The 13,143-nt window shown below is 37.5% G+C and overlaps 1 protein-coding gene across 1 annotated transcript; it reads right to left on the bottom strand.

The window, feature by feature from the left end:
* Nucleotides 1-247: 247 nt before the first annotated feature.
* On the bottom strand, nt 248-10,434 carry LOC126818242 (toll-like receptor 3). The gene is made up of 2 exons (XM_050545549.2): nt 10,387-10,434; nt 248-3,549 (listed from the first exon to the last, which is right to left on the bottom strand). Exon 2 carries the CDS (start codon nt 3,537-3,539, stop codon nt 1,524-1,526), a length of 2,016 nt encoding a protein of 671 aa, XP_050401506.2. The 5' UTR covers nt 3,540-3,549; nt 10,387-10,434; the 3' UTR covers nt 248-1,523.
* Between the last annotated feature and the right edge of the window lie 2,709 nt (nt 10,435-13,143).

Genomic DNA, 13,143 nt, shown 5'->3' with positions numbered 1-13,143 from the left:
TTCTAACCTGACTAAGATGACACGTATCTGTGTGGCACAGTTTTATGTATTGCCGATTTCTCTTTGAGCGGCATTTAGTAATCGACTTACGTAATTTCCGATTTGTTTCGGTATCGGTTCGATGATTCATATGTGTACCTTGTATGCTAAAGGCACACCGTTTATATAAATCCCAAAATATAAAATAAATACCACATGTCGTACTTTAATAATACAAAAAGATTCATGGGAAATAGAACGAAAACGATTACAGAATTAATATTACTTTATTTGGCTAAACACATAAGCAGAGGTAACAAATGTAACCGTTTATATGGACACAACTTTTTTCAAGAGAGAGAGAAAGAGGGAGAGAGACAGGGTTTAAAGTCCAATGGACACAAACTAGGTAATTTCGGGACTAACGTATGGTTCAAATTTATTTCAATAATTCGCTTGCGCGTAGGGGTCTTTAGCAGTGGGAGGAAACCGCAGGACATGAGAAAACCTACGAGTTTGGACAGGCGATCCTACTCCTTGTCACGTACAACCGGGGAATCGAAACCACGCCAGTTGACTTAATGACAGACCTTATGATACAGCGCGCGCACGCTAACCATTCGTCCATCCACCCCCATTTTTCAATAAAAGTAGGCCTACTTTAGATTGTGTGCGATCTTGAACTTTATATATAAACTGTTTGGGCCTTAACAGAACAAATCATTAAATATACACAGAAGAAAGGGTATCACAAGACCCGATCGTTTATGCACCCAATAGAAGTTTATTACATAAATAAATATGCAAAAGTGCATTGCAAATTGTGACATATTCTGTTCTCCATAAATACAAGTGAAGGGTGCATGTCAGTGCAACATGTAACAGACCTCTTGAGTCATGAAAAACATGTTTGGGAAAACAGCCATTGCATTGTGGAAAGTTTCAAAATGGCTGCGTACAATGTCTGAACCCTGCATTTCATAAGGGGACTGCGGAATGCTCGGGTGTCAAAATATATAAATAACATAAAAAAAAGAAAAAAAAAGGATAAAACATTAACAATATATACTTGGTAATTAAACTAGATCTAAAGATTATACAATATATTGTTATACGCATGAATCCAAATGTATAAATTTATAAACGTCACTGAAGAAGATACATATTCTAGTAAATACCAACACAGTAAACACACAGCTATGTATAAGAAAACATTTTTCTGTGACGGTTCGAAAACAACCGATGCTACTTCTACAAAGCTCACAATATTTCGTAGATTAAAAAAAAATACCAATAGAATGAATAAATTCCTGTATTAAATCTATCTTCTTTTAAAATTAAAAAAAACCCCAAAGAAACAAGCGCGCTATATGAAATGAATAAATTCCTACATCAGACTTTTCTTTAAAGTCTTAATGTACAGGATCAAAATAAACAACACAGACCCCCCCCCCTTTCCGAGCTGCAGACATGAAATCAGGTTTACCTTCCTACTTTTATGCAGCAAGTCTTACCGAGTAGAATCTGTGTGTACTCTGGTTTGATCATAATTCATATGGGCGATTTACTGATGTTTTTATTTTATGCCAAAATACATCTTCCTCGCCTTCATCATCCCATGATATATAAGTAATTGTTTTTAATAGGGCATCTAATGATTTACTCATATTAACTGTTGCTATATTTTCTAGTAAAACGACTACTATTGACTCTATACTCATATCTATAACTAGTTTCTGGGCTATACTAATTTCAAACTGACACCATTTACTTCTAGCAAAATCATTGGACAAAACAACAAGAACTTTACGACTGTTCTCCATATGCTGTACAATATTATCCAGTCCTCCACCTTGAAAATCTCTTTCATGGATACACAGTTTAATGTTTTCACCCTCTTCCATGACGGGTAAAAGACAACCTAAAACCCAGTCGCTATCTTCTACACAGTACGCAACAAACACATCATAAACAAAATGTTTCTCTGCAATATCCAATAACTCTCTGGGTTTGTATCTCCACATATAAATATGATATTTAATATCCCAGATATATATGAAGATAACAGATATGATAAAAATAACAAAGATAAAGAAGCACGCAACAGTTGTTACAGAGATAAACACTCCTGTATTGTTCAGACATATTTTTTCAGTTATGTTGAGACATCTGTATCCTAGAGGATAGTTAAAAAACTTGTCTGGTGCTCGATGAATCCATTGAATTAACCAAACTAATTCACAATTACACACGAATGGGTTGTTACCTAATGATATGAATTTCAGTCTTTCTCGTAACATTTTAGACAACATTTTATTTGTAATAGTCTGGATTAAATTGTCCGAGACATCTAATTCTTGCAAATCAATATTATTTTTAAAGAAATTATCTGGCCATGACTTTATTTTATTCAACCTAATATACAAATACCTTAGATCATGAAAATGCTTAGCTACAACATTGGGTATAATTCGTAATCCACATCCATTTAGATCTAATTTTTTAAGAGTTTTCAGAGGAGCAAGCGCAACATTTAATTTTTCCTCATTTGTAAAGAAATAATTTTTAGACAAGTGTAATTTTCTTATATTATCACATCCATCGAAAGCATGTTCGTCCAGGTGTTTAATAGATAATCTGTTCCTTGACAACATCAGGGTAACAATGTTGCTGTTATTGAATGCACGTTCTTGTATAATAAGCGAATCTGGACTCCTTTGGGCTTCGATAGATAGCCAAATTAGAGACTTGAAAGAATGAAAAGAATCCGTTTTTAGAGAGACAATGGCGTTCTGACTCAAATCCAGGTATTCCAAATTTTTGATACAGTTTAAGTGTTCTGGAATAAAATTACCAATACGGTTGCCTTGTACTTGTATTTTCTGTAAATTTGGAAAGGAGGTTTGGGGAACACAAAAGTCTGATAAGCTATCAAAATTGTTATTATTAATAGAGATGTATTCTAACTGTGTAATAACAGCTGTTACCATTTTCGATATATTGTTATACCCTAGATTTAATTCTCCTAAATTTTTAATTGATCGAAAAGTTGAAATATTAAACTCTTCGATTTTGTTGTTAGATAAGTCCATTAATATTGTATCCTGGGATTTAAAGTTATCAAAAACGTCAGATGGAATAGCTTGTAAACGATTCTTCTTCAATGATATTTTTGAGAGTTGGCTATCATTCTGGACACTAGAGAATAGGTTCCGTAAGGAATCTGAAGTCAGTAGATTATCAGATAAGTCCAATGAATGAACATGAGATAGATTTTGTAACACATTTTCGCGAATAGTGTGAATCTCGTTATGGCTTAATATAATATTTACTATGCTTGTGTTGCTGATATTTAAAAATGTAGTTGGTCCGATATCACGAAAAGAATTATTCGTCAAGTTGATTGTTGTGATATTCCTAGGAAACTTTGGAATGTAGGTAAGATTTTTATTATAACAACGTGCTGTAAGCCTCGTACACTGACACAATCCTGTTGAACAGGCATCTTGACCATTCACAGATTGTAAACAGAAAACAAGGATAACGATGACCAACATCATAAAGTATCGACTGGAAAATAAAAATATTTATTGTAGAGACGGTTGACACAAGTAATCGAATCATTTGCTATATACCTTGGGGTCATATCTTACACCCAAAAGAGCAATCCCCACGGAATTCCATCAAATGTGGTAAAGAAATGGTTCTCCTCTGCCTACAAATCAGTCAGGAAGCTTTCGTTTTTATCAGTCCGTAATGCCTCGTTAACCGTTTAAGAAGTCATATTGTGTTTTTATTTCACATGAGAAAAATAACAAAAAATGATCATGACTTCTTAAACGGTTAACGAGGCATTACGGACTGATGAAAACGAAAGCTTACTGACTAATTTGTGGGCACCGGAGAACCATTTCTTTACGACATCGCAAGTCCAGAATACTCAAAGTAAGACGACTACATCACCACCCCATTATCGTATACAAAAACAATCTGAATTGAAGTTTTCGACGAAAATGCAGCCAGTTTGTATTTTTTTTTTTTTTTGTGTGTGATCGCTAAAGAATATTAGGAAACAAAACCACCGAAAACATGTCTCAAAGCCGTTTGGCGAATTATAACTGTATATCAGATAAAAAAATCCTCCTGATAGCATTTTATTAAAGCCTTCTCTAGGCTTAGTAAACATTTATTACAATAGGGGTTACACGGATAACCCCTATTGTAATAAATGCCTTTTACTATACCAATAAAATCGACACCTAACTTTAAAATTCTATGGATTTTGATCACCATATCCGTATCAATATATACTATTCAAAAAAAGTAGGGGATATTTGATTTTTAAGTGTTATTAAAGTCACCTAATGAAACTGACGAAGAAACAAATGACAAAATGAAATGAAGTTCACATTCATCGATTTATTCCAAATGATCGTTAGACTAAGTAAGGCACAGACTGACCATTATAAGGGTAAAATGATACCCGGGGTCAAACAGCAAAGTTACCACAGCATCACAACCAAGTCAGTAACGGGTAAATCCTCCTCTGTTTGCCAAACAAGCATTGATCCGACGTGGCATACTCCTAATGAGACGTCTAAGGTCATTTTGGTCCAGATTGTCCCATTCCTGTTGCAACGCAGCAGCAAGTTCTTGGACATTGGCAGGACGTTGTTGACGTAACCTCTGTCCAAGCATGCTCGATGGGGGAGAGGTCGGGACTCCGTGCTGGCCAAGGTAATGTGGTGATGTTCTGTTGTTGGAGGTAACCTGTAACAATCCTGGCCCTGTGACATCTTGCGTTGTCATCCTGGAAGATGAAACGGCGGCCATGACGTCGTGCGAACGGCACAACATGGACTGCCAAGATGTTGTCCCGGTAGTACTGGCCTGTAACACGCCCTGCAACAACATGTAAAGCCGTTCTTCCAGCAACAGTGATGCCTCCCCACACCATAACAGAACCACCCCCAAATCGATCATGTCTGATGACGTTAACGTCTTGGAAGCGCTCGTTTCGACGACGCCACACCCTCCTACGTCTGTCCAAAAAATCAACAGTGAACCTTGACTCATCTGAAAACATCACATTGCTCCCGCGTCGATTATCCCAGTGTTGACGATCCCTACACCAACGACGTCTTGCCTGAATGTGATGATCTCTCAAACAAGGGATCACGCGAGGACGTCAGACGCGAAGGTGACCCCTATGCAGTAGATTCCGAATCGTCTGGCCACTCACTCTCACACCAGTGTCTGTTTGAAGACGAGCGCTGATCTGATTTGCTGTGATGACACGATTTCTCAAGGCCAAGGTACGGATAAATCGATCCTGGGCTTGAGTTGTCGCCCTTGGTCGACCTGAGCGTGGTCTGTCCTGTACAGATTGTGTATCACGGTATCTGGACCATAGCCTGCTTATGACAGACTGAGAAACATTCATCGTCCGCGCCACAACCGCCTGTGTTGTGCCGATCTGTAGCATGCCAAGGGCACGTAACCTTTCATTTTGGGTAAGCCGACGCATATCAAAATTTGTTTTCTGGTCACTAAAACAATTAAACTGATGTTTCCACCCTGGAATTCAATGCCACAATGACTGTAACATTCAAAGTCAGAGTCGTGCAAATCTTGGGTTGGACCCCCATGATGATCCCAAGCATCACCTGCATTCCATGCGGTAGCTATTGGTGCGTTTGGGCGTCACATGTAACTGGAAATGTTTCTTCTGTTAGGTTCTATAGTGACTTTTTTCGTAGTCATTTGCATATTTTAGTATTATGCCCCCAAAATCAAATATCCCCTACTTTTTTTGAATAGTATATAAAAGTACTGGTATGCCCTTATACTGTATAGAATATTATGAAACAAAACCACTGAAAATAAACATGTCTCAAAGCCATTTGGAGAATTATTAAAATGGAATATCAACCCCTATTGTAACTGCAATGATATTTAAATAAACGTAAAGTATGTTCTCTGAAAATTATGTCCTCTGAGGATTTTGAAAATATTGTAATATCAACCCCTATTGTAATAAATCTGTCTAATTGAAGAGGGGAATTTAAAAAATGCAATCAGGGGGATTATTTTATCTGATATGCATAAGGAAAAGATGTTTAAAGTCCCCAGACGACGATATTTCAGAGAACATACTTCAGTTTTTTATACGTCCACATGTGGACGTATATTGCCGTCGCCCCTGTCAGGGTGTGTGGGTGTGTGTGTTTGTGTGTGTGTCGCCTACAGGCCACAATTCTTAAGTGATCATCTTGAAACTTTACATACTTATTCCTTATACCCTACGGATGATCATTATTGTTTTTGGTGCATGCCCGACCCCCAGGGGCAGAGCCACGCCCATTTTTTGTATTTGTTTGTGGTCTACAGGCCGCATTTCTTAACGTATCATCTTAAAACTTTGCATACTTATCCCTTGTACCCTAAGGAACATCCCTATCATTTGGGGTGCATGCCCAACCCCAAGGCGCAGAGCCACGCCCATTTTCTTTTTGTATGTCTGTGTGTCGCTTACAGGCCACAATTTCTTAATCAATCGCCTTGAAAATTTTTCGTATGAATTCAGATTTGGATCCAATTTGGAATGATCCAGCATAGGGTTGTAGTTGTACCTATATATATTGGTCCATGTCCAACCCCAAGGGGCATAGCCACGCCCAATGTTTGTGTTTTTTGTCAACATGCTGGAATTCTAAATGGATTTTCTTGGAGCTTGGCATATTTATTTCTTATACTGTAAGGATAGCAACTATTTATTTTGGTGGATGTCCCGACCTCCCAAGGTTGTGGTACCACACCCACTTTTTTGTTAGTTTTTATCGGTAAATACTTTACAGGTTGCAATAATTAACAGATTTTGTTCAAATTGAGCGTATCAATCATTTCAATAACAGGGTAGTACCGATTTTTATTGTTCCATATCCAACCCCCAGGGGCAGAGCCATGCCCAAATTTTGTATTTATCCTCTACAGGCTGCAATTCTGAATGGATCATCTTGGAACTTTGCATATTTATTCCTTATACCGTAAAGACAGCAACTATTTATTTTGGTGCATGCCCCGACCCCTTGGGGCAGTGCCACACCCACTCTTTCGTTAATATTTTGTCTGAAAATTTGGCAAAACAAACCCACAAACCCAACGCCTAGCCTTTTTTGCCTCTTGTCATATTACAACCATTTCATATTTCACTCTCTTCATTTTAAAAAGTACCATATCAATCAAAGCAAGAATGTGGACGTATATTGCAGCGTTAGTCATGCTCTCGTTTTAAATATCATTGATTACAATAGGGGTTGACATTCCATTTTATTAATTCTTCATTGGGTTTTTTTTTCATAATATTCTATACGGTATAAATTCATACCAGTATTCTTATATATTGATACGGATATGGTGATCAAAATCTATAGACATTTAAAGTTAGGTGTAGATTTTATTGTCATGGCTAAACACATTTATTACAATTATTACAATAGGGGTTGAATTTTATTAATTCTCCAAACGGCTTTGAGACATGTTTTCGTTGGTTTTTTTTCGTAATATTCTATACGGTATAAATTCATACCAGTACTCTTATATATTGATGCGGATATGGTGATCAAAATCTATAGGCATTTAAAGTTAGGTGTCGATTTTATTGTCATGGTAAAACACATTTATTACAATAGGGGTTGAAAGAAATTTTATTACAATATTCTAGCCCGTGAATTAAGCAACCTCAAAGTTTCCAATAGGTTTGCAACCGAAATCCCACTCTATGTCCGAAAAATGTCGCACGAAGTAGAGTGGCTCCAGACAAAATGCTTTGATCCATAGTAAATTCAGTACAAAGTCGAGGTATTCAATTAAAAGAAAAGTAAAATTAGTGTTTTATAAGATTTTGGGCACTTTATTTAGCCTACTAGAAGAAATAATAACATTTTTTTTCACTTTACCCGGCTGCCCGAAAGTTAGTGTGGGGGGGGGGGGCAGCCCACCCAGCCTCGTACGCCTATGGTTATCTGGCTATAGCACTGCGCGCCCCGGTAGAACATAGACCGTATTGCCTATAATGTTGTCCACCTATCGTTATCTCGCCGGAAAACAGTTGACATATAAAGTTTATGTCATATCATGCTTGTTATACATTTTGTTATTATTTTTTTTTAGGCGTGGGAGGTGGATGGCCGAATGGTTAGCACGTGCGCGCTGTATCATAAGGTCTGTCGTTGAGTCAAATAGGGTGGTTTCGATTCCCCGGTTGTACTGAAAAGGAGTAGGGTCGTCTGTCCAACCTCGTCGGTTTTCTCCGGGTCCTCCGGTTTCCTCCCACTGCTGAAGACCCCTTGTGTAGACAAAATGAAATGAAATGGGGGTTTAACGTCCTACTGTTCTGCTCCTTATGGGCTAATGAAGACGGGCATACGCCATACAGTGTGCTATGAGGGAAATTTTGCCCAGGCAGCGACACTATCGCCTACTCTTATATCGAATTCCAACTGCCAGAGGATCTTTTACGTGCATTCCAAAATATACACGGGACCTCGGTTTTTCGTCCCATCCGATCAACTAGACAGCTGTCCTTGTCAGGCCCTCCGTCCTGCATCACTGACAAGGGGGAACCACGCCGGAAAATCCGGACAAGGGGATCACGTGGCTAAGTGGGCAAGACGGTGGCTCGCTAGCCTGGAGGTCGGGTGTTTGATCCCTGCATTGGCCGAGAAAGTTCATCCAGATTTTCCGGCGTGGTTCTCCCTTGTCAGTGATGCAGGACGGAGGGGCTGACAAGGAAAGCTGTCTAGTCGTTCGGATGGGACGAAAAACCGAGGTCCCGTTTACACATTGGCGTGCACGTAAAAGATCCCTTGGCAGTTGGAATTCGATATAAGAGTAGGCCGTAGTGCCGCTGTCCGGGCAAAATTTCCCTCATAGCACACTGTATGGCGTATGCCCGTCTTCATTAGCCCAGGTTAGAAGCAGAACAGTAGGACGTTAAACTCCATTTCATTTCATTTCCCTTGTGTAGACCTAATGTCAACCCCAATTGTAATCGATGATACAAAAGTTTATGGATTTTGATCACCATTTATTACAATTATTACAATAGAGGTCGAGAGAAATTTTATTACAATAAGAGTTATACCGTGTAACCCCTGTTTTAATATCAACCCCTATTGTAATAAATGTGTCTAAGTGTAGAGAAGGATTTAAAAAATGCTATCAGGAGGATTATTTTATCTGATATGCACACGGAAAAGATGTTCAAAATCCTCATACAACAGATATTTTAAAGAACACACTTTACATTTATTTAAATATCATCGATTACAATGGGGGTTGACATTTCATTTTAATAATTCTTTTTTTGGTGGTTTTGTTTCATAATATTGTATACGGTATAAAGGCATACCATTATCTTATATATTGATCAAAATCCATAGACTTTTAAAGTTAGGTGTCGATTTTATTGGCATGGCAAAACACGTTTATTACAATTATTACAATAGGGGTTGACAGAAATAACGTTAAACCCCTATTGTAATATCAACCCATATTGTAATAAATGTGTCTAAGTGTAGAGAAGAATTTAAAAAATGCTATCAGGAGGATTATTTTATCTGATATGCACACGGAAAAATGTTCAAAATGCTCAGACGACAGAATTTTCAGAGAACATTTTAATAATTTCTCCAAACCCGTTAACAGCTTTTAATCATGTTTTCGGTTGTGTTGTTTCATAATATTCTATGCAGTATAAACGCTTACCATTACTCCTATATATTGATATTCAAATGGTTATCAAAATCCATTGACTTTTAAATTTAGATGCCGAATTTATTGTATGGTAAAATGCATTAATTACAATTATTACAATAGGGGTTGATATTACAATAGAGGTTAAGTAAAATTTTATAACATTTATTACAATAGGGTTTGATATTACAATGGGGGTTAATTGAAATTTTATTACAATTATTACATTTATTACAATAGGGGTTGTTACTACAATAGGGGTAACAGAGAGGTCCTATATGGTAAACTCCGCGCCTTTCGGGCATTTCATCCGTATGCCTTAGCAGATAGGCGAACAACATTATAGGTAATGCGATCTAGTTCTACTGGGGAGCTCAATGTTATAGCCAGATAACGACAGGCGAACAGCATTATAGCCAATAGGATCTATGTTCTACTGGAGCGCTCAATGTGATAGCCAGCATTTTGTTGACATTCATTGTGGAATGGGATTGCGGATAGCTCCCTAGATGTTGAACCCCCACCCCACCAAGGCCACCCTATCCACGGCTTCTAGATCAGCTACTGGATATACCTCTATCAATAAAATAGAATAGAATATGCATAATATTACTCAAAAAGTATTATCGATAATAATTATTATTTACTAACCTCTCTACAACTAGTCACACACAACTATACGGGTGTCTGGGAACGAAGATCAACATCTAATATACACTGTGAAACAATATCCTGGTTTCAATAAGATTAAAGGGTGACTAACTCATTGAATCCTGTTAACGAATCATGTGATCAAAACTATCAAATGCTTACTCAATTTGCATTATAACCCAAACATCTATATAAATAAAATCTGGTATGACATGTGTAACTAAAACACGTAGATTGTAAGCACAGGCACTTGAAGGGATTAAAATAAAACTTCTTACTACTGCTTGACTATATATTATAGTATATAAAAGGTATTTCAGCCGCCATCTTTGTTTTCACGTCTTCAAGGCATTACGTCTGATAACATCTCACAATACTCACTAGTTCTAACACTACCCGTCGTTTTTATTGCCAACGAGACCTTATTTGATCATTATTCAGTTTCCGATGTAATTAAATTGGCCATTTAACAGCGTTATTAATTACAAATCAAACGTGAAGCGCTGTCACTTGCCGAAATTCATGTTCAACGGCCCGAAAATAAGTTGTGTTTGTAGCAGTCTGTATCACCCAGTCCCTCATAAACCTATCCGTTACTCGATTATTTTTCTAGGAACTGGGTGATCCAGACTGCACCTGCGGCCTCGCTTCGTAGGCTCGATCATTTACCGACCAAATTTCCAGTAACGGATAGGTTTATGATCAAATGAGGTCTCGTTGGCAATAAAAACGACGGGTAGTGTTAGAACTAGTGAGTATTGTGAGATGTTATCAGACGTAATGCCTTGAAGACGTGAAAACAAAGATGGCGGCTGAAATACCTTTTATATACTATAATACATAGTCAAGCAGTAGTAAGAAGTTTTATTTTAATCCCTTCAAGTGCCTGTGATTGTAAGAGCCATAATATTAAATTTTAGTAACATTGATTCGAGTACTGTCTGGGGGCTAACGTTAGGTTAAACCTAGGGTGATATCGCAGAATACTGCCCATGCTGATTTAAAGGTTGGAGAAATGTCAACTTCATAGTGGCTGAACAGCTAAAACAGACAGATTGTCGAGGTATAGAATCTGCCAATCTGTTATATGTCAATTTCGTACAATAAATAAAAAAGGCCACAATTTTTGGTCCGATTACGATGAAACTTAGAATATATATTAACGATCAACAGATCTTGAAAGAGCTCGATTTCTGTTCGCACAAGACCGGAACGTCTATGTGAATAATGTATAAAGTCTGTGGATACCGTAGAGCCCACAATTAGTCCGATTTTGACGAAACATAACATAATATATGTTAAGAATCCAAAGATCTAGTGGGAGTTAAATTTTGGTCTGTATCAGTCCGCAACTTATTGGGTTATAGCCCTTGCCTTTTAACTTTTACGCAAAATGTGAATTACACAAAGTTTGTGGACCATCTAAAGCCCCGATGTAGACGAGGCTTAACATAATATTTGTAATTGCTGTGAAATGATTTTTCGTTTCCTGCTGGATATCTTGAAAGCGGCCATACCATCCCGGATTTTTGACTTGCCAATGGATTTTTGTAAAAGAGTAGTCTTCAAGGTGTATGGGTGCGAATTTTGATACTTGTATCCACATCTGAACGATTTCCATGGTTTAAATCAGTTATCTGCTGCACTAACGTAATCCTGTTTGAACGGCTCAATAATTTAAGATGAAACTCCCGGTCTAAGAAAATATGCGAGGAAGTAATTTCATGGCTTGGGCCAAAAAGTTTATATTTTCCCATATCTTGAGGTTGTGACTGGGATATTGACACCCCTCCGTGGTATTTTTGTGGCACTATTCTGGACAGATGTGACACTTTCTTCTAGGCCTTTCTTCGACTTCACGTTGTGGGATCAATTAGTTCAATCATCAATTAACTGACGCTGGAACACCGTTTATGTTGTTACTAAGTTTACATAATTAAACAAATACAGCAAACTACAAAGTTATGATAATACTTTTTGAGTTATTAAAATATCCACGATCCGAGTTTAGCATACTTTACAACTCTGGAACACCGTTTATGTTTTTACTAAGTTTATATAATTAAACAAATACAGCAAACTTCAAAGTTAAGTCTAAGAAAACTACAACATCTATTATAAAAACTTTAGGCGTTATTAAAATATCTACGGTCTGAGTTTAGCATCCTTTACAACTCAGACCTAACGGGTTAAAAACTACCGAGAAGGCTACGGTGTTCCCCCTCGCGGGGGACTAATCCGTGCAAGAGATGACTGGACTATAGCACCCTACTTCCAGCAATGGATACTGACATAACTATCGGTAAGTTAGTCTAAGATAGTAGTAAAATAATGCAAGCTACTTCATTACCCTAGTTTTCGTCACACATCATGTAGGTAAAGAATTTCTATGTTAAACAGAACACCTTTCTTAATACTAAAATAAACCCTATAGTATTATATTTCTTGAAGCAACATCTAGCCGTTGCTAGGATAGTCAGTAAATTCCCGAACATATACGTACGTTATCGCCCTTTACCACAGACAAGTGAACAATAGAGTTATCAATTCGAAGGCTGTGACACAAACGCGATGATATTTTCTATCGAGGAATCTGAGAGGTCCCAAACTGGGTCATTAGCCAATCGAAATTAGTTCCGAAATATGCAGGGTATTACGTGAAGTGCTTGATAAAGTGTACGGAATTAAAGCGAGATCACAACTTCTATTGAAGATGATGACAAGGTCGCGACGTTTGATCAATCTGTCAAAAACTTG

Source organism: Patella vulgata, chromosome 4, assembly GCF_932274485.2.
Source record: "Patella vulgata chromosome 4, xgPatVulg1.2, whole genome shotgun sequence".
NCBI classification, from domain to species: domain Eukaryota; kingdom Metazoa; phylum Mollusca; class Gastropoda; family Patellidae; genus Patella; species Patella vulgata.
Note: the sequence above shows the minus strand (reverse complement) of the source record. Positions and strands in the feature narration are given on the sequence as shown.